This window comes from Callorhinus ursinus, unplaced genomic scaffold, assembly GCF_003265705.2.
Source record: "Callorhinus ursinus isolate GAN/ISIS: 27379988/994484 unplaced genomic scaffold, GSC_fseal_2.0 scaffold32, whole genome shotgun sequence".
Taxonomy (NCBI): domain Eukaryota; kingdom Metazoa; phylum Chordata; class Mammalia; order Carnivora; family Otariidae; genus Callorhinus; species Callorhinus ursinus.
In genome coordinates this window covers 14,885,972-14,910,396 of record NW_027397094.1, presented here as the reverse complement: position 1 = coordinate 14,910,396, position 24,425 = coordinate 14,885,972, and the positions used below count along the sequence as shown (strand labels likewise).

General features: G+C 48.3%; 1 protein-coding gene across 2 annotated transcripts in view; it reads left to right on the top strand.

Moving 5' to 3' along the window:
• The window catches only part of NTPCR (nucleoside-triphosphatase, cancer-related), a 30,068-nt gene extending 8,186 nt beyond the window's left edge, over nt 1-21,882 (top strand). The window contains exons 4-5 of one of the 2 annotated variants that reach the window (XM_025850855.2): nt 13,616-13,825; nt 21,240-21,882. In XM_025850855.2, coding sequence (XP_025706640.2) covers nt 13,616-13,825; nt 21,240-21,308 — 279 coding nt within the window. In that variant the 3' untranslated portion in view covers nt 21,309-21,882. Of the gene's footprint in view, nt 1-10,108; nt 10,156-10,415; nt 10,641-13,615; nt 13,826-21,239 lie in introns of those variants that run through there. The other variant, XM_073879044.1, reaches the window with a different exon arrangement.
• Nucleotides 21,883-24,425: the final 2,543 nt, after the last annotated feature.

The window sequence follows — 24,425 nt, the reverse complement described above, 5'->3', positions numbered from 1 at the left end:
TTATACCTTAGCATTTTATACTTGTTGATGCTATTGTAAATGGAATTGTTTCCTTAATTTCACTTTTGGAATTATCATTACTAATGCATAGAAGTACAAGTGATTTTTGTCCGTTGATCTTGTATCCTGTAACCTTGCTAAATTTGTTTATTAGTTCTAAGAGTTTTTCAGTGAATTCTTTAGGGTTTTCTATGTATGAAATTGTATCATTTACAAATGGATATAATTTTACTTTCTTCCTTTCCACTTTGGATGCCTTTTATTTCATTTTCTTGCCTAATTGCCCTTGTTAGAACTTTTAGTTCAGTGTTGAGTAGGAGTGGTGAGAATGGACATCCTTATCTTGTTCCTCATTGTAGGGAGAAAGCATTCGATCTTTTACCATAAATATGTTTTACCATAAAGTATGATGTTAGCTGTGAGTTTGCAGATAACCATTACCAGGTTGAGGAAGTTCCTTTTATTCCTAGTTTGTTGAGTGTTTTACCATGAAGAAGTGTTGGATTTCGTGAAATCCTTTTTCTGCATCTATAGAGGTGATTGTGTCATTTTTATCTTTCATCATAATAATGTAGTATGTTATGTTAATTGATTTTTGGATGTTAAACCAACCTTGGTTCTTGGACTAAATCCCTCTTGGTCATGGTGTATGATTATTTTTTTTTAATTTATTTATTCATGAGAGAGAGAGAGAGAGAGAGGCAGAGGGAGAAGCAGGCTCCCAAGGAGCAGGGAGCCCAGTGTGGGACTCGATCCCAGGACCCTGGGATCATGACCTGAGCCGAAGGCAGACGCTTAACCATCTGAGCCACCCAGGTGCCCGTGCTGTATGATTATTTTTATATGTTGATGGATTCAAAAGGATTATATGCAAATCCTTTTATATATTGTTGGGTTTTTATATGTTTGCAAGTATTTTGTTGAAGATTTCCACATCTGTACTCCTAAGGGATATGGCCTGTAGCTTTCTTGCGATATCTTTGTCTGATTTTGGTGTCAGGGTAATATTGGTGTCAGAATAAGTTGGGAAGTGTCCCTTCCTCTTCTGATTTTTGGAAGAGTTTGTGACATATTGGTATTTATTTTTTCTTTGAATGTTTGATTTACCGGTGAAGGCCTGTGGCCTGGGCTTTTCTTCACGAGAAGCTTTTTAATTACGAACTCAATTTCTTTACTTACATAGGTCTGCTGATTTTTTATTTCTGATTGAGTCAGTTGTAGTAATCTCTCTTTTAGTAATTTGTCAGTTTCATTTATCTCATCTGCTGGCACAAATTGTTCATATATTCCCCGATAATCCTTTTATTATGTAAGGTCAGTGGTGTTTTCCCTTCTTTCATGTCTTATTTTAGTTAATTAAGTTCTTTCTCCCCCCGCTCCTTTTTTTTTTTTTTTTGGCCAGGAGAAGGAAAAGGGAAATAGGAAAAGGTTTGTCAATTTAGTCGATCTTTTCAAAGAACCAACTTTTGCCTTTGGATTATATATTATTTGTTTTCTGCATTAATTCATCAAATACTTATCAAATCCTGGATATGTAGTCGTGAACAAAACAGACATGTTTTCTCCTGTCTCCAGACCCTCAGGCGAAGGGGAAATGTAGACCGTAAACAAGTAGGTGTATGTCATTAGCACTGTGAAGGGGACCAGTGGGGTGCTGTGAGAAGTAGGAAGAGCTGACTTGAGATCGGGTGGCCAGGACGGAGCTCTGAGGAGGTGACGTGTAGCTGAAATGGGAAGACGGGAAGGCGCCGTCACTTCAGAGAGAATACTGGGTGTGTGTGGGGGGGTGGGGGGCGGTTCTTTGGACAACATTATAGATGAGGGGAACGGATAAACTGCAGCCCCACGGTCCTGGGGCAGGAGCAGGTAAGGAAGAAGGTGTGGCTGGTAAAGTGGGTGGGGCCACGTGATCAGGGCCTCGGGGCCTGTATTAAGTACTGTGGGTTGCGTTTAATCGGTGATAGACTTACTACTTGGATTAATTTTTGTGGAATTCGAACAGTGTCGACCTGTCTCACGAGGCAGGTCTAAACCTTCCGGAAAAGTCTGTTCCACCAGCAGGAAAGTCCGAGATCTTTCTGATGGCCTGGTGGGCCCCGTGCGATCTCTGGCCCACTAACCTCTGGCTTCCTGTCACCATTCCCCAGCCATGCTAGCTCAGACGTGTTCCCCATACATGCCAGGGCTGGTGCCGCACCAGCCTTTGGCTCTCTGCCCTGGCTGTTTTCTTTGGTTGGCACACTCTTATCTTTGCCTCTCTGCTCTTTTTTGACATTTGGGGCTGAGTGAAAATGTGTCATCGAGGGCTTTGGTAGTTGCCCCGAGCTGCTGGAAATTCTAAGCGTAGCCCACGGAGGACGGGTGCTGATTGCAGAGGGCTGGCAGGGGTTTGCCTTCCCTTCTGGTCGGGGGCTCCAGCTCCTCAGAGCCCACCTTCTCCTTTGCTTTGTCCCCGTTGCTTGCTCCTCTCTCCTCCTGCCTCTTGGAATGTTCCCTCGGTCCAGTGCTGGGTCTCTTGTGGCCGTTGTTTTGGTGGGAGCAGTCTGAGAACATGACGTTTTTCTCTGTGGTTCTTTTCCCTCAGATGCTTTTACCTTTCTACTTAAATGTTCAAAGGGCAAGTGAAGTACTTCAAATGAAATTCCAAGTGAAGACTCTGGCGTTGGGCCCTGGATCAATACAAAGAATTGATTTTTACTTACCTGGCTCAGAACAGACTGAATCCTGGGAGAGCAGGATACGTGCTTGGTATCTATCTGCAAGATTATGTGAGAAATCATACACTGACTAGAGAGTAAGAGCTTGAAATCATATGCTGATTAGAATAAGAGCTTGACTCTCTTTTTTAATTAAAAAATAAAGAAAAGCAGACTTCTCCCAATTTCTATATTCCAATACACACCCGTATTTTAGGAAGAGTTCCCAGGCTGCAAGTTCTTACCTAGTCCAGGTCACAGATTTTTTTTTTTTTTTCCTGAAGAACAAATCTTTCTCCCATCTCTTACTGGGATGAAGGGAGGAAAAGGAATTAGTGTTTTGCCTTTAGGAAGAAAACAGTTAAAGTAACTACATAACAAAAACGGGAATATAAAGAGACCGTTGTCATTATTGACAAGTAAATGGAAAGCTGTAGCAACCAGAGCTAGGCAGGGAAAGCTTTGGTGTGGATGGCGTGTTAGTGTCTCGTGCCCGGGATGTCTGAAAACTCTCTTAAGTTTAAGTGCCTCCTATGTGTAAGAAATTTCACTGTGGATGAAAAATATTTTGAGTCGGAAGACAGAAGGGAGATAATCCTTGGGGCCAGCGGGGCCAGCAGGGGTGTGCGCCTGCTGTGAGCCTGGAGGTCGGAAAGGGGCGGGGCTGGAGCTGAGAAGGGGCTGGAGGAGGAGGAGGTGCAGGCGTGACCCCGGCCCCAGCTTGCTGCGCAGCTTTCCTTTCATGTCATCAGGCCTGGATGGAGATGGATGGACTCTCGGGCTCGCGTGGTGAATAAAGGAAAGTAGAGTAAGGTTGGGAAACATTCTAGACAAATTTTTAGAAAGTCCTTTCGTAGGGTTGACTGGTGTTGACTTTTTTTTCATTCCACCGTTGACTTCTTTCCGTATTTGATAACGTTTTTATTGTTTTTCTGAGTATCTACGCTCTCCTTACTCAAGGTAGCAAATTCATAAAAAATATGAAATGAAAATAAAGAAGAAAATAGGAATAACTCATAATCTTATCACTGGGTTAACCACTGTTAGTGTATTTTGTTTTTTCCCTCTTCCTGCTTTATCCTGTCATTTCAAAATGGGGACAAATACTGCGTATGGTTTTATAGGTTTGGGTTTTCCAGTTAATACGATCGAGTGACGTGGGAATGGCCTTACGACATGATAATCCTCACAGCTGCGATAATGTAATAATGATTGCACAGTATTTCCTGGCACGGGTTTTCACCTCTGACTTCAGCCTTATTCCCTCAGTGGCAGGTGTTTATCACCATTGCAAGGATCCTTGTAGCCTTTCTCCCCAGCCACAATGCTTTCCCCGGGACGATCTGAGGGTGGAGGGCTGTGACCTTCTGGGGTCTTGCTGGGTGCTGCTGAGGTGCTCCCCTGACTAGTTTGTACCCCCTGCCCACGTGTGGGCATGGGCATGTTTCTCTCCCTGCACTCTTGGCAGCACCGAGCACTATACTGATTTTCCATACGAAAACACACTGCTTTGCTTTGATTCGTGTTTTTAAGTTGCTAATGAGGTTAAATGTTTTTTAGTTTGAGTATTTTTTTTTTAAATCTAATTATTTTCGTTTATCCCTTTTCCCATTTTTTTCTTTTGGCTTAAAAAGATCTTTTATAAGGCAAATGACCTTTTTGTATTTATTGATTGCATTTTTCTCAGTTTGTCACTTTGGTGATTTCTTTCTCTCTTTCTTTCTTTCACATTGAGAAAGTCTATCTGTATTCCAAGTTAACACAGAGTTTGTTTCTTCTTCTGTAGTACTTTTTTTTTTCTTTTAACATGTTTTTAATCCATCTGGATTTATTTTGAATGTAATATACAATGAGACTCTCAATTGATTTTCTTCCAAATACTTAGCAAGTTTGCCAAAGCCATTTGTTAAATAGCCCATTTCTCATTCATTTGTTATGCTTTATTAATTACAATAAGAAATATGTGTGTGTGTATGTATAATGTCTTAGGGTTATCTGTTCTCTCCCATCAGTCTGTTTGAGTCTTAACATCAGTACCATGCTGTGTTAATTGCCGTGTTGTCTTACCCATTGTTGTTTGCTCAGTTTTCCGCGTGGTATTGGTGGTAACAGTGCCGGGGGTGGGGGCAATAGCCAGATCGGTAACAGCGATCCAGTGCAAACCGTGCACCAGGCACTGACTTGTGTAATGCTCAGAGTGACGCTGTCACTCTCTTCCTGGTTTACAGACGAGCAAACCGAGGCGTGGACTAGAGATTAAATTGTCCAAAGGCACACAGCCTGTGAGTAGTAGAGCTGGCGTGAACTGTAGAATCAAGACTTTATTATCCATCACAAAAGCCTTATATGGAGTGATTGGAACCATATAAAATTATAGTTATTTAGATATAAAGAGCATCTTAATTTTTCAGATAATAGTCTCCATAGCCAAAAACCCAATAGCTCTCTGTTTTTTTTTTTTTTATTGTTTTTTGGTAAAATTATTTATAGGTCTCTTCTGTTTTCTGATGCTCCTGTAATTAGGGTTGTTTTTGCAGGTTTTCAGCCATCAAGGCCAGCAGGATAACGCTGTCCTTTTTCCTAATGGTTTTTGACGGCCACACTGAATGCTTTATTAGAATTTGTTGCAATATAGGATTTAACATTTTGTTGGCACACCACGTATCTCCCACTCACACAAAAAGATAACAATAGATGATAATTTTTTTAAGAACAAAAGGTGTCTACTCCAAGCTGTATTTTCTAGGCTGACCCATGTCATTTTTAATTAAGATCCCTGAAAAGAATAGGAGGCTAGAACCAGGACATCCAGTGAAAATCAACATAGTAGAACCTTGTTTTGATCAAAATAAGGCTTTTGGTGTATATTTGTTTTCAAGAGCAGGATCTGCTTTTGATTCTGAAATGAAATTCTGCTTCAGATCTTTGAAACTTTTCATTTGAAGGTCAGAAGACTCCTGGCTGGAGAAAGTTTCTTTTTTACCACTTGACCTGGAATTGCCACTTAGTATTTCAGGCCACTAGGCTTTAGAGAGAATTTAGAAAAATCAATTTCTAGTCAGGATCCATTCTCGAAAGGTTGACAGGAGTCCAAGCATTGCTTTTGAGTTTCCTCCATTGTTAGCGAATGTGACATTTTTTTCTTTGTTCCTCCCCACTTTATTTCTGGGCCTCGTGATCATATATATATGCACTGCAAGATCGGCCAGGGAAACAAAAAGCTGTCTGGTGCAAACATAAAAATTAAATTAAAAATTGTCAGTGGAAACATTCCTGCAGTGAATCAAAAGAGGAATATGAACTGAGAGTTCCGTGTGAGGTTGACGCTGCGGTTTATCTTGTAGGATCGGTCATGGCAGCCCTTGCTGGTAACCTCTGTGGGTCCACAACCCTGTCAGGGCTTCCAGGTGAAATGTGAAACCAGCCCCCGTCATGCAGAGGGCGCAGGAAGCCCGGAAAAATAGGCAGGCCCAGGCCACTGCGGATTGGGAGGTGGCAGTTGTAATAAGCAGTGGGAACTTACATACAAGGCTTGTGTTGGACGCAGCAAGATGGATGGGGTCCCCTCTCGCCCGCCAGATCTTAAGTTTCTATAGAGAAAGGCCTTAACTGTGTTCAGTCAAGTAGACCGTGCACATGTGCTCAGCACCACATCACTATCTCAAGGCTGTGTCCTTGGAGCAGCCTCTGGGGATGAGAAAGGCAGGTAGAGCCCACACTCCAAGGACGGGAGGGGCTGAGGAGCTTCTGATCGCCTGGGTCCGGCTCATGGAGCAGCCGGTGGTCCGTCTCTTCGATGACCTTCCCCTGCAGTCCCCCTCATTCCCCCGGGCAGGTCTGATGATGTGGTCTTTCTCATTGCTGACCTGTGGTTCTCCTTGCTATACTGAGGTTCTGTGATTTAGATGCTGAGCTGGCTCCTGTCTTGGGTTCTTTACCTTCCTGCAGTTCCCGCAGCGCCCTCCCCAGAGGCCTGGCAGAGGCACGTGATCCGTAAGTGGGACTGGGGTAGAATTTGTATCAACTGCTCCTTCCCTTTACTCCTCCACTTTTCCTGTTTCCAACACTCCTCACTGGCTGCCTTCTCCCGTTACGCGTCAGTCCAAGGCCCTGCCTCCTTCAAAAGCAAACTCACACATGATGAGGTGGTGGTTTTCTCGAATCTTATACTGAGAAAGTGTGCATGTGAGTGTTTTTCTTTTTTTGTATTGATCTAACTTTTTGTACCTTATCTGGATATAATGTTAGTCTTTGAGAAAATAACAAGAATAACGCCAGACCACCCATATACTTGTTACCCAGAATCACCTGTTTCTACCATTTGCCCTGTTGTCTGTTCACCCTCTCTCTCCACGTGTGCACGTGTGTGTCTGTTCGTAGAAACATACCAGTTTGTGGAGGGGACCATTTGAGAGTATGTTGCAGTCATGGGGATGCTTAACTCCTCAATGTTCAGTATATTTTTTCTAAGACTAAGCATATGCTCTTATGTAATTGGTACAGTTCTCAACCTCAATACATTTTTACACCAAGAAAATACTAATAGGGGCGCCTGGGTGGCTCAGTCAGTTAAGTGTCTGCCTTCGGCCCTGGTCATGATCCCAGGGTCCTGGGATGGAGCCCCGTGTCTGGTGTCTGGGCCTCTGCTCCGCGGGAAGCCTGCTTCTCCCTCTGCCCCTCCCCCTGCTCATGCTCACACTCTCTCTCTCAAATAAATAAATAAAATCTTAAAAAAAAATAAGAAAGTACTAATAATCTTCCATTCCCAGGCCTGTTTTGTCAGTTGACTGAACAGCACCCTTTGTAACATGTTTTTCTCTGGTCTAGGGTCAAGGGTTGCATTTAGCTGCCATACCCCCATAGCCTCCTTCAGTCTGGAACATTTCTTCAGTCGCCCTTTGTCTTTTGTGACACTGACATTTTTGAGCGCTACGGTTCTACTCTAATAGAATGCTCCTCTTTGGGGGCTTTTTTGCTGTTGCTTTGTGATGACTTCCGTCAGAATACTACATAACCCGTGGTGCGTCTTTCTCGGACGTCTCATCCGGAGGCACGTGATGTTTGCTGATGTCTGTTTTGATTACCTGAGCAAAGACTTGTCCAATGTCTCCACTGTGCATTTACTCTTTTTCCCTTTGAAATTAATAAGTAATGAGTGGGGAGCCACTTGAAGACCATGCACATCCTCCTCATGAAAATTTCTCCTGGATAATTCTCATCTTTTTTTAACATTATTAGATTATCTGAAAATAATACTTTTCACGGAGGCTTTACCTGGAAAGCCAGTTTAACCACTGCCTTTTGGAATACTTTCTGTAACAAGGTGAACAGTAGTTAACAGTAAAATCGCTGTACATTGGAAGGCTGAACTAAAAGAGCCGTAACGGTTGATTTTTCCTCATCAAAGCTGCACTTACTTACTTCTCTCTGGTCTCTTCATTAGTTAGACAAGAAGTCATCACTATTTTACTGTAGCTAAAACATTCAGCTTTCTCTCTTCTGGGCAGTATGTAATAAAAGGGTATCAGACCTCAAAGATACTACACTTGAATCAAAAGTTTAAAAATTGAGTAAGATTCTTACTAAGCAAGAGGAATTTTTACAAGCGCAGTTGCGATGAACACCGTTAGCTGATAAGGAAGTGGCAGGACTTGTAGCACGTTTGGGGGTGCCTAGTCCTGTCTCTCGGGGGGGAGTTTGGGGGGGCTTTACCTGCAGGTCACATCTGCCTACTAAAGCAGGCCATCCTCTCTCCTGGATAAAATGATGCTGGTGACAGTAATTGTTCTGCAGCCCCAAATATGTCATCCTTTTTGAGTAATTAAAAGTGATGTGATTACTCCAGAAACAGATTAGGGTCTTTGTGGCTTTGCCTCTGTAGCCCCTAGAAACCGAAGTGCTCCTGCTTCTCGTTGGAGAGGAAAGTAGTTTCCTTACAGTTAGATGAATTCCTTCAGTTCTTTCCTGCAGTGTCTTTGATCCTTTCCTTCAGTTTCTTTCCTTCCTCAGACTGAATACACGCAGGCAGCATGGCACGTGGGGGATGGAAGGGAGCTCTGGCATCAGGTGATCTTGGGTCTGACTCTCAGCTCTCACTTGGGAGCTCAGTGACTTTGAATCAGTTGTGTTCCTCATCTGTAAAACAGAGACACAGATAGCTGCTGGATGGAGTTACTAGGACTGAATGCGACATTGTTTGTAAAGCGTGTGCGCCCCCAGCTGCTAGGAGGTGCAAATGGGGATAGGTCTATTTATCTCTTTTGCGAAGGTGAGTGAAGTGATGGGTAGGAGGACCTCGGGAGGAGCCTCACATCAGCGGTTTGCCGCAAACCCGGGGGCCAGAGCGAGCTGTAGGTCTGGGTCTGTCATGGAGACCCTCAAGCTCAGATGTCCAGGCTGGTGCCAGGACGCTGGGATCACAAGGGGTCGTGGGTTCTCCATCCACTGGGCTGACTGTCCGCCAACAGATGCTGTTTCAGTCCTGGGATAGTTCTCAACAGCTTGCAAGATACCAAGGGCTCTGTTCTGGTGCTCTGTGGTCAGGCGCTTGTGCGGGTGAGCCCCAGGGAGGTCAGTTAGGACCTCCGGGAGGAGCCTCAGCCCTGGTCTGCTGGGGTTGGGACTTCCCTGGTTGGGAATCTCTGGCATCTGGGTAGGGACAGCCCCCGCCCAGTGCACGCCCAAGGAGAGAAGGGCGCGGCAGGCCGTCTAGACAGCTCGTCCTGGCTGCCAGCCTGTGGCTTCATCCCTGGGGACACGCGGTCGACATGCCTCCAGACTGCTAAGGGGATCTGAAACTTTAGACTTGGAATAAGCACACAGAGAGGTCTACTTGGAGCCCTTCACGTTTAGCTCCTAACTTCAGAGGGTTGAGGAATTGTGGGCTTGGCTGTGGCCACTGTTACCACCATTTGCCTTCCTGGCTTCCCAGAACGTGTGGGTCTGCGGAGAAGGGCCCTAGTTCTGCCGCCTGACTTCTGGCAGATGCTCCCCAGCCCTTTCCCATGACTGTTGATATCTGCTGTCCTAGACAGGCCAGCTCAGAAGCCGGTCCGTGTGTCTGAGATGAAAAAAAAAAAAAGAGTTAAGACCACCAGAAAGATTTTCTAAGTAAATAATTCACAGTAAGGCAAAAGCCACTTTAATTAGCTTTTTCTCAGTTCGGTACTTTGGTTAAATGAAATTGCCTATTTTATGTCTACCTTTTCTTTTATGTTCTTAAAAGTGCATATGAAGATTAAACCATAACAAAAAAAAGTCACACAGTTTTCAGGTCTCTGGCATAATTGGAACACAGATTTTTTGTTGTTGCTCTAAATCAATTTAATCTTTCCAGAAAGCACACTAGCTGAGTGTAAGCAAAGTTATAAAATTATTCATTGCTTCCCTTTCCACTGGCTGCTCAATTTTAGGACTCTATCCCGAGGAAATCTCTTCTCCCGCAGAACAAACAGAGGAGGTAAAATATGCCTTGCCCAAAGTGTTTCTCCCTCTCCGTGACAGTGAAAGTGGATAGTCCTGTGACGTGTAGGTAGGCCTGGATGAGGAGCAGTGAGTGACGCAGGGTAGTGTCTGCCATCCTGCTGCCTCGCAGTCCCCTGCGGAGAGAGCAGGTGCAGGGGAGAGGCCACACCCCAGATCCTGTGCACACAGTGATTTTTACCTCGTGGTCCGAGGCGGCCCAAAGTGCTACCTGAGCTCCTTACTCCATACCTTCAGGTTCGGGCACTCCAGGGGCTCATTCGGACTTCCCTACAACCAGCACTGGGGAGGTTCTGACCCGTTTTCAAACCTGGGCCCTGGTGCTGTCAGGTTGCGTCTTTACCAACTCAGAAGAGAATTTGGAACAACGTAATTACTATGTGTGCTCACTGGCTTGTGTTTTGTTTCCTTCTAAAGTTGCTTGCTTGAACTTATATAAAAATAAAACAATTTTGAATATGATAGTGGTCCTAAAAGATTTTATTTATTTGAGAGAGAGAGAGAGAGAGCATGTGCAGGAGCAGGGGAACAGCAGAGAGAGAGAGAGAGAGAGAGAGAATTGCAAGCAGACTCCCTGCTGCACACAGAGCCTAACTTCAGGGCTCGATCTCACGACCCTGAGATCACGGCCTGAGCCGAAATCAAGAGTTGGACACTCAACCGAGTGAGCCACCCAGGCGCCCCAATAGTGGTTCTTTTATTATACTCTTGAATGTAGGGTCATGAGTTCTTTAGAAAAACCAGTCTTTACAGCCCTCTCAGTGGCTTAGCATCTGATACCTGCCTCTCACTTGAGTATCAATAACAGATTTTTCATCAAAAATCCCGGACTTATTTTTGAGATTCTTACAGTCCTGGATGATAGAAGTCTCTACTTTTGTACAAGAGGATTTTAAATAAACTAACATTTTAAAGTGAGCATTTCCGGTTGGTAGAACATAATGTATGCGTGTGTGTCCAGATACCTCTGTGCAGAAGTTTAATGTCGGTGAGCTCTCATTGGTGAATGTTGTAGAGAATCCGAGGGACAGTGGTTTTGGAGCCTCGTGCTTTATGTTTATAGCTACTTGTGTGTATTTACATACATGCCCACATGTGTGGGCACCTAACTACCCCCATACATACACCCAAATAAATACATAAACACAGCATACACACATTCTTCATATGGTTTCTCTTTGTCTGAATTAACTGCTTTCAAACTATCGTTTTGATGTGCCAGATAGAGTTCTGTTTGGCTTCTGGATGCTTCCCTCTCAGGGAGGATGACATCCACAATTATTCCCAGGTTCTGGAGGCAGCAGAGTGCTCCAAATACTCCTTAATAAGAGGTCATTGGAATGCCTTGCTCTTGTGGGATCATCTGTTTTTATGCTGATGAACTGGTACCTGATAGTTTTTTAAAATTCTCCCACATTTGGCATTAATTTTTGAAGAAAACTTTGGAAATGACAGCAAATGATTCCACAGATGCTCGCCTTTCCTCCTTCATCCCATCATTGGAGCTCATCCTTGCATCACTCAATTCCATGGGAAGGAAAAAGATGACTATGACCTTGTCCTGCCCCTGAGAGGGAAACGGGGTGTGTGTGTGTGTGTGCGCGTGCACGTGTGCGCATGTCTACACACCCACACACAAATGCACTTGAAAGTTAAAAATGAAGTGCATTAGACACAGAAGATTGAGTAAATATATAGACCATCTCTTGGATGACTGCAGTAGACCCCTTCCTGGTCTTTCCGCTAGGGAAGTGGGTGGGAAAATATGTTTGTGATATTAAGTCGGTAGATAATAAGAGTACCACTCACATAAAAGTTTGACAACCACTGCTTCAGTGTTTCCCCCCAAGACCGGCCTCAGACTAGACCCTACAATCTCACGTTGTCTGTTCCAAAAGATGCCCAGCTTGTCCCTGACCGCACACAGCAGCCTTTTGGGCACAAGCTGTGATCCTCCTGGCTTAGCATCTCTTGGCTGTCAGATTGGATGGAACCCACAGCCGTCTGTGTACCTACAGGCTTCGGGACCCGCCCCCCAGCCCCGTCCCTCCCCAGCTACCACCCGCACTCCACCAGCCGCACTCACTCTAGCTTCGGGATTCACAGTTCAAGACCAATCTAGCTGAACTCAGCCATACATTCTGAGAAATGTACCGATGTCATTATTTAAGGAGTCTAAGAACTGTAGTAAAAAGTACTTTGTAAATCAGCTTTAGAGTTTTCAAAGTCCTCATTTATACAAAGATATGTGAAATGTGTTTGTCACTCAGCGTTCACTGAGAGTTAAGTGTTCTGTTGTGTCCCCACTGTGGCAAGACTGTTCAGGGTCCTGTCAGCTTTCTCTGGGAAGGCTTTCCAGAGAGGGCATGGATATTAGTGATCGGTTGCTGTGTAACAAATGACCCCAGAATTGAGGAGTTTAAAACCACGGGCTTTATCTCACACAGTTTTCCTGGGTCAGGAATCCAAGAATGGCTTAGCCGGGTAGTTTGGACTCAGGGTCGGTCATGAGGTTGCAGTCATCCGATCCGCCTCCCAGCTCACTCTCAAGGTTGTAGGGAGGCCTCAGTTCCCTACCACATGGACTTGGCCATCCGCTGCCTGTGCATGCTCACAACGTGGCAGTCGCCTTCCCCAGAGCAAGCCATCTGAGAGATTGAGACCAAGCTAGACACAGCAGTCTTTTTCACCTCATCTCAGAAGGGACATACCGGCCCTTCTGCCGCATTCTGCTGATGGCAGAGACCAGCCCTGGAACTGTGTAGGAGGGGTCTGAGCAAGGGTGGGAGCCCCGGGAGCTGGGAGGCGCTGGGGCCCATGGAGGCCGGCTGCCGCACCTGTTCCAAGAGGGGCTTGGAAGGAAGGAAGGGGAGGAAGTCGTTAGGGAGGGAATCTGTGGCTGAAAGGGCACAGCCCTGCTCACTTGTTTTTCTCTTAACCAAGACTCCTTTCCTCTTACTGTTCGCTTCTCTCCACCAGCCCTCATTGTGCAGATTATGAAACACTCAGGCATTTGCCTGCAGCGGTTACCTCCTCCCAGACAGGGAAGCTCCTGCAACTCAGAATCACACAAAAAAAGAGGCCAGTATTTATTAATAAGGGCTCCCAGGCTTGCTGTCTCATTTCTTTTAAACCTGAGGCATGTGGGTGCTGCTTATTTCCTGGGTGTATATAAACACAAAGCTTGGTTATTACTGGAACCGTTCTAGAAGAGTAAAAATTGCCAGGAACCTGGGTCGCTTGGGGAACTGAATTTTCTGGTTGCTGCAGTTTCCAAGGGAGCTCTTCCAGATCTGTTTACCAGTGAATCATCCCATGTAGACTGAGAGAGAGTCTCCCGCCTTCCAAAGCTTAGTTGACTTCGTTGGTGAGTGATCCGGGAGTGGGACCCCAGGGCCCTTCGCTTAACGTGACTTGGGTGTCTCCGTGATCTTCAGGCAGGTTCCAGCAGTGGCCCGGGGCAGAGAGTGTGTGTCATCGATGAGATTGGGAAGATGGAGCTCTTCAGTCAGCCTTTCATCCAGGCCGTTCGTCAGACGCTGTGCACCCCAGGGACTGTAGTCCTGGGCACGATCCCAATACCTAAGGGAAAACCGCTGGCCCTCGTGGAGGAAATCAGAAACAGAAACGACATTCAGGTGTTCAGTGTGAGTACAGCTTGTCCCCCATGCCTATAAAAAAGGAGCAGGTGACCTCAAACAGCGGGGTGGCTTTGAAACGTACCTTTGCTTTGAATTACCGTTTTTCCCCCCTAGGAGGCTAGATCCAGGTGAGTCTGATTTTCTAGGAGTTTATAGAACTTAAGTTTTGCCTGTGCTTGGTGAAAAAACACACTTCCCTGCAGCCACAGTGTGAAACACGGCTTTCAGCTGCTAGGCCGTAGCCCAGGGCAATAGAACTGTGGACGAGGGTGGGGATGTCCCGCCTGCACTGGTCAGTGCCCTAGCCATCAGCCACCTGTGACTACTTCTGTTCAAATACAAGAAAAACTTCCTGTCTCCGGTCGCTCTGCCCTCGCGGACAGCACAGCTGCGGAGCGTGTCAGGCAAAGTGACGTCCGCGGAACAGCCGTGGGGGCATCAGGCGGGGGTCCGCGAGCCGCACAGAGCTGTAGGCGCGCCCGGACCCCACGAGTCAGACCCGGGGCATGGGCCCAGCGGCGTGCTTTCGCGAGCTCGCAGGTGGTTGTCACATGCTCGTCGGGGGAATTGTGCGGTAGAGCACGGGTGAGTGAGGCCCGGCTCTGTCATACCAGCCGGTGGCCGTGGCCAAGCGAGTGCAGGGGCCTCTGATGGCACCGCGGGCACTTTGCCCACATACGTGGTTTTCCTTCCCCTTCGTCTTTCTGGGTCCTTCTCAGCTAACTCTCGCCCTGCGCGCCCTCTATGTCAGTGAGGGAGCCCTGTTCCCGGCTGAGCTCTGCCCGCCCCCTCGCCCGCCCCCACCCCCAGGGTAACCGCCCACAGGCCCTGCGAGGCCTCGTGAACGGGTCCGGCTGGTCCCCCCGCCCCGGGGAGCGTACCGCGTGCACCTGCCAGCTCGCCGGCCCCGTGGGACGTCCCCGTGTCGTCACCAGAGTATCCAGGGGTACTCCGGCGGCAGTAAACCGCTGTTAGGGTTGGAGCAGCCGAACTTGGACAACTTCGTGCCTCCCTTCCTTCATTTAGTCAGTAGTCACTGAGCAGCGCCTTGTGCTAAGTCCTGATGCTGAACAAGACCAGCCAGGTCCTCGTCCTCCACAGCGCACCGTCTAGTAGGGGCTGGGCCACAGCACGTACTGACAAGGGCCATGTGGTCGCTGGGCTGGAGGTGGGTGGGGGCAGGGAGGTCTCTCCACGGTGCGCTGAGAGCCCTGCAAGGTCACGTGCTCAGGGACGTCTTCCAAGTCCGTGGGGCCCTGGTGTGCAGAGTTTCATGGTGCTCCCTCGGTCTCTTACTGTACGTGGTCTCCAGGTTAGAGTTTTGGGTTGGGATTCTAGAGTTTCTGTGGAAGTAGGGCCAGTGAACAGTGAGAGAGGGTGAAAGACCACTGGTCCTCAGGCCGGCCGGCTTCCAGGCTGGAAGGTGGGCCGTTGCTGCGGTTAAACTCTGGACACCGGCCGCCCCTGCAACCCAGTGTCATCTCCGAGTCCTAGATGGGATTGAGCAGGCACAGCTGGTGTGTCCAGGAGAAAACGGTGTATCTTAGGATAATACCACATTTTCTCCTTGCTGAGACTGGAAATTATTCTCTGGGCAAGGTAATCATTGCTCCTAATGATGTGTAAATAAAGTGATTAGCTTTGGGTTAATTATGTAAGAGATAGGGGCTCACGTATCCCGTTATTCTTGTCTTTCCTGTGTTCCTTTAGGGCTTGTGTTCCGCTTTCTGTGCCCGTTTTCCACATGAAGAATCTCATTTTCCTTATTTGCAAATTTAGGGGTTGGATTAGATATTTCCTGGTCCTTTCCCTTTCTCAGATGCAGTGAAGTTCTCTGAACCCCTGTTTGAGAGCATCCTGTGCATCCAGCACTTAGTCCAGAGGCACACGTGAAGCATGTTCCCTCCCCTCGAGAAAAGTAGGTGATGTGATAGTCACAATCCGGAAGCAGAGAAGGGACAGAATTCTGCGGGGAGAGGTGGTCCAAGGGACGTGGTTCTTGGGTGGGTTTTGAAGGAGGAATTGGGGAAAAGAAGAACATTCCAGGTGAGGAAATAATTTATGTAAAGTGGGGAGGGCCGCCTCCCCCTGTGACAGCTGAGCCTGTTCAGACGGGGAGGTGGAACTGAACTCAGGGGGGAAAGAGGGGCCCACTGAGTGACTCCCGTTACCTAGGCTTATTCTTAATAGCATCACGTAAACAGAGCATTGCTTTTCAGAAAAAAAACCTCAGAACACTTCCTCTTCTAGATAAGGTGGAATAGATACACTTCGCCCTATTCCTCCTGTTAGGTATAGCTGAAAACCTTGGACATTACGTATTAAACAAACATACGGAGACCTGAAGGGTGGAAAGAAGACAGCACACCGGCTAGGAGGCTCAGCCAGGGGGCAACAGACACAACCGAAAACCTCTTGTCCTACCAGGAACCAGGAGAAGCAACTCGATTGAAACAAACATCAACACGTGCCAACAGCAAGATGACGGATATGTTGGAATTATAGGGCAGAGACTTTAAAACAGCTGTGACGAAAATTATTCAGTGATCAATTGCAAACACGCTGGAAACGAGTGAAAAATAGAGTGTCCATTTTAGCAAAGATACGGAAGGTATAAAAAAGAATCAAATAAAAATTTTAGAACTGTAACATATAATTGAATGAGAAAGTCTCTGGAAGGAGTCCCCAGGAGAATGGAGACAACAAAGGAAAGAATCAGTAAACTTGAAGGTAGAACAATAGAAATTGCCCAACAAAGAGCAGACTTTGGGGGGCGGGGTGGACAGAGCTCAGGGACTTGTGGTACTATAATAAAAGATCTAACATTCATGTCATTGGAGGATGGTCTTGGTAATTTAGAAACTTCTGTCATGGTGCAGGTATGAGTATTGACAGTCACATTCCTGAAAATTTTTCTCTCTCGAAAGTTTGGTTAATTTTTTTTCTCATGTCTTGTAGAATTTACTGGTCACTACATGTGGCTGCTGAAAAATGTTTTCAATTTATTTCACATTTGCTTGTTTGAGCGTAATATGTTTAATGCTGTAGAGGCAAGAGATAAAGACCTTCATGGATCAAGATTACTAGGAAGAGCTGTGTGCACTGTTTCCCTGGTTCTGTAGCAACATGAAGAAAATATCCCTGCTGGTCACTTCCGACCTCATGCATGCGCACGTGCGCATGTGAATACACATACATACGAGTTTCATTGTCGTAGTGGCATTTAGAAAGCATCTTGCATTTGATTTCCTTTGAAATATCTGCTTGATAGAAATGCTGGTGAATGTTATCTGCTGAGGGCCCAGAAGAGACAGGTGGAGACTGGAGTGTTGACTTAGATGCCAGTGTGGCCACCAGGCACTGAGCACCTGGACTGAGGTGCTATGCTCAGTCCTGTAGATTACCAGGGCACGTAGACATCACAGTACCTGCTGAGGTATATCCTGTCATCTTCATTTTATCAGTGAGAGGCTGCATAGCCTGTCCAGGGTCGTCGGCTAGGCGGTGGCACAGCTAGGATTCAAACTTCCGTCTGTCTGCCTCCAAATCTTGAGCCGTTAGCACAACCCTGCTGTATGGTTTCCTTTGGTGGTACGGATGATTCAGATGATTTTGTGAAAAAAATCTCAGATTCCTAGAAATCATTTGGTTTTTCTACTTTATGTAGTGTTACTACAACTAAAATCTACTCCACTGTCCTGAATTCAGAGTCCTTTATACTTGTTTTTTTTTTTTTCCATAAAGCAGTTTTTATGCTTTTAATTTTTGTTTGTGCATTGCAAGATCACAAGAGTAACAGGAACTAGGTCCCGATTTCCTTCCAGTTTGGGAATTCTTAGACCTCTGCTTACGCATTCCCGCCATGGGTTTTTTCATCAAGCAGAGCATAAAGCATTTCTACCTCACCAGGAATTCGATGCTGTCCTCTGGGCCGGTGGACTCCTGTAGATACAGGAGTGAGAGAAGGTCTGTTAAGCGCTGGTTCAAAAGCCAGTAGGCAGGATGTTTGTAGAAACTGACAAGCAAGCTGATCCTAAAATTCATGTGGAGATGCAAAGGACTCAGCTAAAACAATCTTGGGAAAGAACAATGTTCGAAGACTCCTACTTCCTGACTTGAGAACTCACTACAAAGCTACAGTGGTCGAGACTGCATAGTACTGGCTGAAGGCTAGACACAGATCAGTGGAAAAGAACTGAAAGTCAGAAATAAACCGTTACATCTAAGATCAGTTGATTTTCAACAAGTGTGCCAGGACAACTTAATGAGGAAAGAATCGGTTTTTAATAAATGGTGCTGGGGAACTGGGTATCCACAGGCAAAAGAGGGAAGCTGGACCCTTAACATCGTTCGTATATCAGAATTAACTCAAAGTAGATCCTAGGCCTAAATTTAAAAGCTAAACTCTACAGCTCTTTTTTTTTTTTTTAATTTATCTATTTGACAGAGACAGAGAGCGTGTGTTTGCAGGGAGGGGCAGAGGGAGAGAAGCAGACTCTGCTAAACTCTGCAGCTCTTAGAAGAAAATACAGGAGTAAATCTTTGTAAACTTGGGTCAGGCAAAGTCTTACTTGATACAACACGAAAGTAATTCTTGGTTTGGAAACTTTAACCCTCATGGAAAAAATAGAGCTAGAGGGACTGGATTCAGGAATAATCCTATTTTTAGGTTCAATAAAATAAAGACACAACATGAAACAGGTTAGTAATAACTTTTGATATGTGTTAACTTACAACGAGTGTTGTCAAATTTCTTTCCGTAATCCGGTGCTTATTAGGAACTTGTCAGGGTCCTTCTCAGAGTTTCAAGGAAAATAGGTGGTTTCGTTTTGCTTTCTTGTATGTAGTACGTATAGGCCCTTAGGGGCATTTTTTCCTGCCTGTTCCTGTGTCCAGATAGTCACAGCTTCCCTGATGTCCTGGTGCCCGCGTTGTTGACTGGGACCTCTCAGGCCCTCCCGTGGCCCCTGCAGGCAGCACAGAGCAAGTTGGATGCTTGAGATGGTCAGCGTCTTCATAATCTTTTACCACTCAGCTGTATTTCAACGACCCTCCTCAGCGTAGAATTCAGTAAACATTGACCGAGCACCGCCCGTGTGCCAGACACAGGGTGAATGAGATGCCCTGATCCCCTTGGAAGTCAGGGTCTAAGTGTCACCAAGTCACCAAGGGCCGGGCAGGGGCTCAGCTTTCACTGGGCTTCCGGTCTTTCCCTGGAGGCCCCAGTGCAGAGTGGAGGGTGGACCCGCTTCCTTCCCGCAGTCCTCCTCGTCTTGTTCGCGTCTGCATCCGGAGCCCTCGCCTGGCCAGCCTCTCGGGAAGGACTTTCTGCAAAATCACATCCTGGTGGTTGACTACAAGACGGGGCTTGTGTATGCAGGGAAGGGCCCCCGAGGGGGACAGGTGATGCTCTCCTCGCTCTCGCGTTCGAGAGCTTGGCTTCGGTGTACAGGGAGCGTCGTGATGAACACCGTCGACAGTTTCACTTAGACCTCTTACTGCGTAATTCTCAGAAATCATCTTAGGGAAATCAGAGGGCAGTAGCCAAATATTAATGTAGTTTTGCATTCATTAATTTTTTTTTAAAGATTTTATTTATTTGACAGAGACACAGCAAGAGAGGGAACACAAGCAGGGGGAGCGGGAGAGGGAGAAGCAGACTTCCCGTTGAGTGGGGAGCCCGATGCGGGGCTCGATCCCAGGACCCTGCGATCATGACCTGAGCCGAAGGCAGTCGCTTAACGACTGAGCCACCCAGGTACCCCGCTTTCATTAATTTTTAACATGAAAACATTCCCAAGATGTATCTTTTCCAGGTGTTATTTTTCCTGTGGAAGCAAGGCTTGGTGAGCGACTCAGCGGGTGGGAGAGAGGAGGCGGGTCTCGCTCCCGGGCTGGGTCCTGAGAGCAGGGCTGCCCCATGATCGTCACGGTGCCAATGGAGAGGACAGGGCGTTTCCCGGGGACACGGGACGGTGCCGGCATGTAAGCGCTCCTCGGGTCTCCTTTCAGTGAGCTCTGCAGCCCCGTGCCTGTGAAATCCAGCTCCTCCACCAGCCCCACGCCTCCTCCTTCATAAATGTGACCGTTCTGGAGGAAGTGGCCCCAGATGCCCCTCATCCAGGAATCCCCGCTTTGAGGCACACAGTAAACTCACAGACCCTGAGGGCGGAGCCTGGTGTCATTCCTGGTGAGGTCAGGGGGCAGGAAAGGGACCGAGTGGCCCCAGTGGCCCGCCTGCACTCTGCTGCTAAAGCCACGAGCCCCCTGCCGCTGTCGCCCGCCTGCCTCCCGCTCTCCTCCCTTCCCATCAGCGCACTTCCTTGAGAGCAAACAGCAGAAAGGGACTTGGGCTCAGTTGAGCACGCACAGCAACAAAGAGCCTTGCCGGGCCGTGCGGCGGTTTCTCATCAAGCTGGAGGCGAAGCTGATGGCCCTCGAATCGGTGGGACCAGAGCTACTGGGGAGCGACGGCAAGGACAGGTGCACCACGTCCTGGGATATATGGGGGATGGGCGGCCCCAGCCGTTGGCTGCTCCGCTCACCCCTTTCAGGATTCAGGTGCTCTGGATCTTCAGGGCCCAGCCTGCAGTCCCGGACTCAGAGCTAGTTTCCTAGACTGTCGTCTCCCAGAGGGAGGTCAGAGCGCTCTTGGAGGGAGGGCGAGTGGATGTGCGGGAGCCGGGGGACGAAGCCCACTGTGCATCTCCTCATCAGACGTTCGTCCAGCACCTGCTCTGTGCCGGGCGGGCGGGCAGACAGGCCCATCTCTCCTCTCAGGGTCCGCGGGCACTGACCACTGGCTTTGCAGATGCACTCACGTCGTCTTTGCAGGATTCTTTGCTTGGGTCCTTCTCAGGCATAACGGGCGTGGAAGCCTTTCCTCACCCCGCCCCACCCCAGCTCCCGTGCGCCCCCGCAGACTTTCTCTCCTGGACCCTTGACCATTGGTGTTCTCACTGGCCTTGTCTGTCCCTCTGTTCTGCTCTGCAGGCCCCTTATGGAGTCCTCCCTCTGTCCCCGGCACCTTGCTCAGTTTCTGGTTGACACCCCATCAATGTTGAATGGATGAATGTTGGGGAGGCCCAGCAGGAAGGCCCTGCCCTTACTTGGGGGACCGCCCACCATCCAAAGCCCCGGGTGGCGTCTGAGCGCTTCCCTTGTACTCGGAAAGAAAAACATCAACGGCTCCCCGGGTAAAGCTTCCACGGTCCGAGCTGTCCCTTTGCAGAAGCTGGGGCTGGAATCCCACCAGCCTGGCCTGCCTGCAGGGTACCCTGGAGCTGGGCTTCCTCCCTCAGTCCCCAAACCCGCCTCCCCCTCTCTGGGCCTTCGGGGCTCTTCCCGGAGAAAACCGCCTAGCAGAGGGTTGAGGAACGGGAACGGGCCCTGAAGCCTGCGCTCCTGCTGCTTCCCACAGGTCACCAAGGAAAACAGAAGCCACCTTTTGCCAGATATTGTGAGGTGTGTGCAGAGCGGCTGGAAGTGAAGACCGTTCGAGCCCCTGCCTTGTGCTCTTGAAGAGATGTGCTGCTTCACGCGGAGCCTGATCAGTGCCCCGCCTGCCAAGGATTTATGCCTTCGGGCTTACGAAACCTGATGGGCCTTTCCAGAGAAAGCCTGACAGCTGTTCTCCATGAAATGTTTAAAAGATCAAATTAGCCTGAAGGCCGGATTGGCGCGACAAGATGAACAGTCCGCTGTGGCTTATTTATGCCCAGAGGTTTCTGTTTATTTCCTCTTGCAGTTGTGCATATGATTTCGGTAAATTATGAAATGAGAAATGTTTTTCAAGAGTATTAGATGGAACTTGCCCCCATCGAAGTTGATACGTGTGTTCCGGGGAAGGGGGAGAAGGGTGTTCGCTACCTAATCAATTTTGCATGTTATGAAAATTAACCCCCTCTCCAGGTGCTTCAGCTCACAGGGATATGAGTTACTCAGTTTTTTTTTTTAAAATGGTTACTTCAGAAAAAAGCCATTTTAGGTCCTCCCCACCCATCTTATTGTTTATGTGATTGCTTATTGCTTAATAAAAAGAAACTAAACGCGGTGGTTGCAAACACGTGAGCCCTGTGTGCTTTTAGGTCATTTTGGGGGAAGATCTGTGAACTTCCAGGATATTTTAGCAACGAGCCTTAGTTCCAAACCCAGCTCGGGTTTATGCCGGGCGTGCCCCCGTCTGTGCCCGAGGCCCAGTCTAGGCGTGTGGAGCCTAGACTAGGGTGTCCTATGAGCCGGGCGCTGGGCGCACCGCCCGGGACGCACTTGCGTCTCTGAGCGGGGACGGCGGTTGGGAGCCTGGGACGGGCTCCCTTGGTCCGTCTTTCCCCCAAGGGAACCTCCTGAAGCTTGGTGTGGATTTGCTCAGCCTTCGAGGGGGTCACATCTGAAGGGCCTCCTAGATGATGAACTAATCTCCTACGAAGGGTGCCAGATCCAGTATGGGGAAGGGGGCATCCCCGGTCCCACTCTCCCTGCCCGGGTGGCTTGTTCAGGGGCACCGAGCTCACGATGTCCGACGGGCTGGTGTGACTTCTGCCAGGCTCCCTGGGACCGAAGGAGCACTGCATGCAGGTGTGGTCTGGGAGCCCAGCTCCTGCATCAAACCTACTCTCGTCCAAAGAGGAGCCCCGCTCGGCCTCAGGTGACCTGAGAAAGGGCACAGGCCGGGGGGGGGGAAGTGTCGCGTATGTGGCCCTGAAGACAGAGCCAGCCTCAGGCCTGGTGCAGCTGGTCCGCCCTGGCTGAAGGGAGCCGCTCAGAGGGAGCCCTTACCGGCCTCCGTGGTGCGGGCTCCTCGCAGCTGTCCGCTGTGCGGAACGGATTCGGGGCGGCCCCCAACATGCATGCGGGACTGCGAGCTTCTGCATACTCTCTCTTTAATGGTAAAGAAACACATGCCTTTTAGTGGCAGATAGAGGGTTTGAACCAAGTCCCTGTGGCTCCCAAGCCCTTGCTCTTTCTACTCTTCCCACTGTGTTGATGCTTTCTGTCCTTTTCAGCGCATCATGTGCCCCCAGATCTCAGCGTTGACATTTAGCTGCGATAAACCGAAGCAGCTATCGGCTGGAAGAACATGGAGTGTTCGCTATGGCTGGGTCCTTAAATTATTACTGTATTGCTTGGTCAAACGGGATGATCAGGGGCATGTATGAAGGTATCCGCTGCCATCCCTCTATTTTAAGAAATGAAGTCTAATAAAGGATAATGTTATGGTCTGAATGTTTGTGTCCCCCACAAATTCAAATGTTGAACTCTGACCCCCGGGGTGATGGTGTTAGGTGGGGCCTTCGGGAGGGGATGCAGTCAGGAGGGTGGAGCCCTCATGAATGGAATTAGTGCCCTTATGAAAGAAACCCCAGAGGGCTCTCTCCCCTCGGCCCTGTGAGGTCATGGCGGGAAGTTGGGGGGGAGGGGCTCGGTGAACCCGGAAGAAGGCCCTCACCAGACACCGAATCTGCTGGCGCCTTGATCTTGGGCTTCCCAGCCTCCAGAACCATGAGAAGTAAGTGCTGTTTAAGCCCCCTCGTCTGTGGTATGAAATAGGATGAATTCACAAATAACCCTGACTCAGGGCCTCAGAAAGGATGGGCTTTCTGTTGAGGTTTAAAGGAGGAAGAGGTGGAGCACCATTTGAGGCCTGCTTCCCGAGCCAGGCCAGGACCAGAGGAGGAGCCGAGCGCATACCCATGCATCCCTGCGGGTGCCGCTCCCTGCGATGAGGTGCTCTGGGAGAGGAAGGGGTGTGGTGGCACGGACGGGCCGACGTCAGCGGTTCTCATGTATTCCTGAGTTTGAAATGCCTCCCCTCAAGTCATCAAGCGCAAGGTGGGGGGCGATGGTGGCCCAGAAAACATGGAATGGGCCTTTTCCCCCTTTCTCTTCCTGTCTCGGAGTTCATGAGGGTTGTGTCTGGGAAGATCGCACACGTGTGCGTGGGTGCGTGGGTGCGTGCGTGCACGCTGGTGTCAGGTGCCATGTCCCTGGAGCATAATGACTTGGACAAAACCCCCAGGCAGTGGAGGGGGCCTAAGGGGCTGAGTATACAGGGTCTTCGCATTGCACACTTTACGGGCAAGGAGAAGCTGGAGCATCAAGTGATTCTAGAAAACCACTTGCAAACAGATGGTCTCAGCACCCAGTGCAAAATTTAGAATCAATAATGCCAGATTAGCCCCATGATTTATATAAAACCAAGCACTACAGTTTTTAGATCATTTTTAGAGGAGAAACAATTTCATTGTGTCCAAATGCAAAAAATAACCCTGTGGTTGTATGCTGGCAGCCCATTTAAATAGCCCCAGCATGAGACGTCACCTTAGGAATATTTCTTTTAAATGGGGGCGAATCCAGTCTTTTGCAAGGAACACCCTGATAAACAGCTGACTGGCTGAAGATCAGATTAACAAGCTCGTGTTTGGGGAGGGACACCTGGGTGGTTCAGTCGGTTCAATGTCCCAACTCTTGGTTTCGAATTGAGTCATGATCTTGTGGTCGTGGGACGGAGCCCCGAGTCAGGCTCTGCGCTGAGCGTGAGTCTGCTTCGGATTCTCTCCCTTCCCCTCTGCCCCTCCCCGTTACCCACGCATGCGCCCTCTCAAAA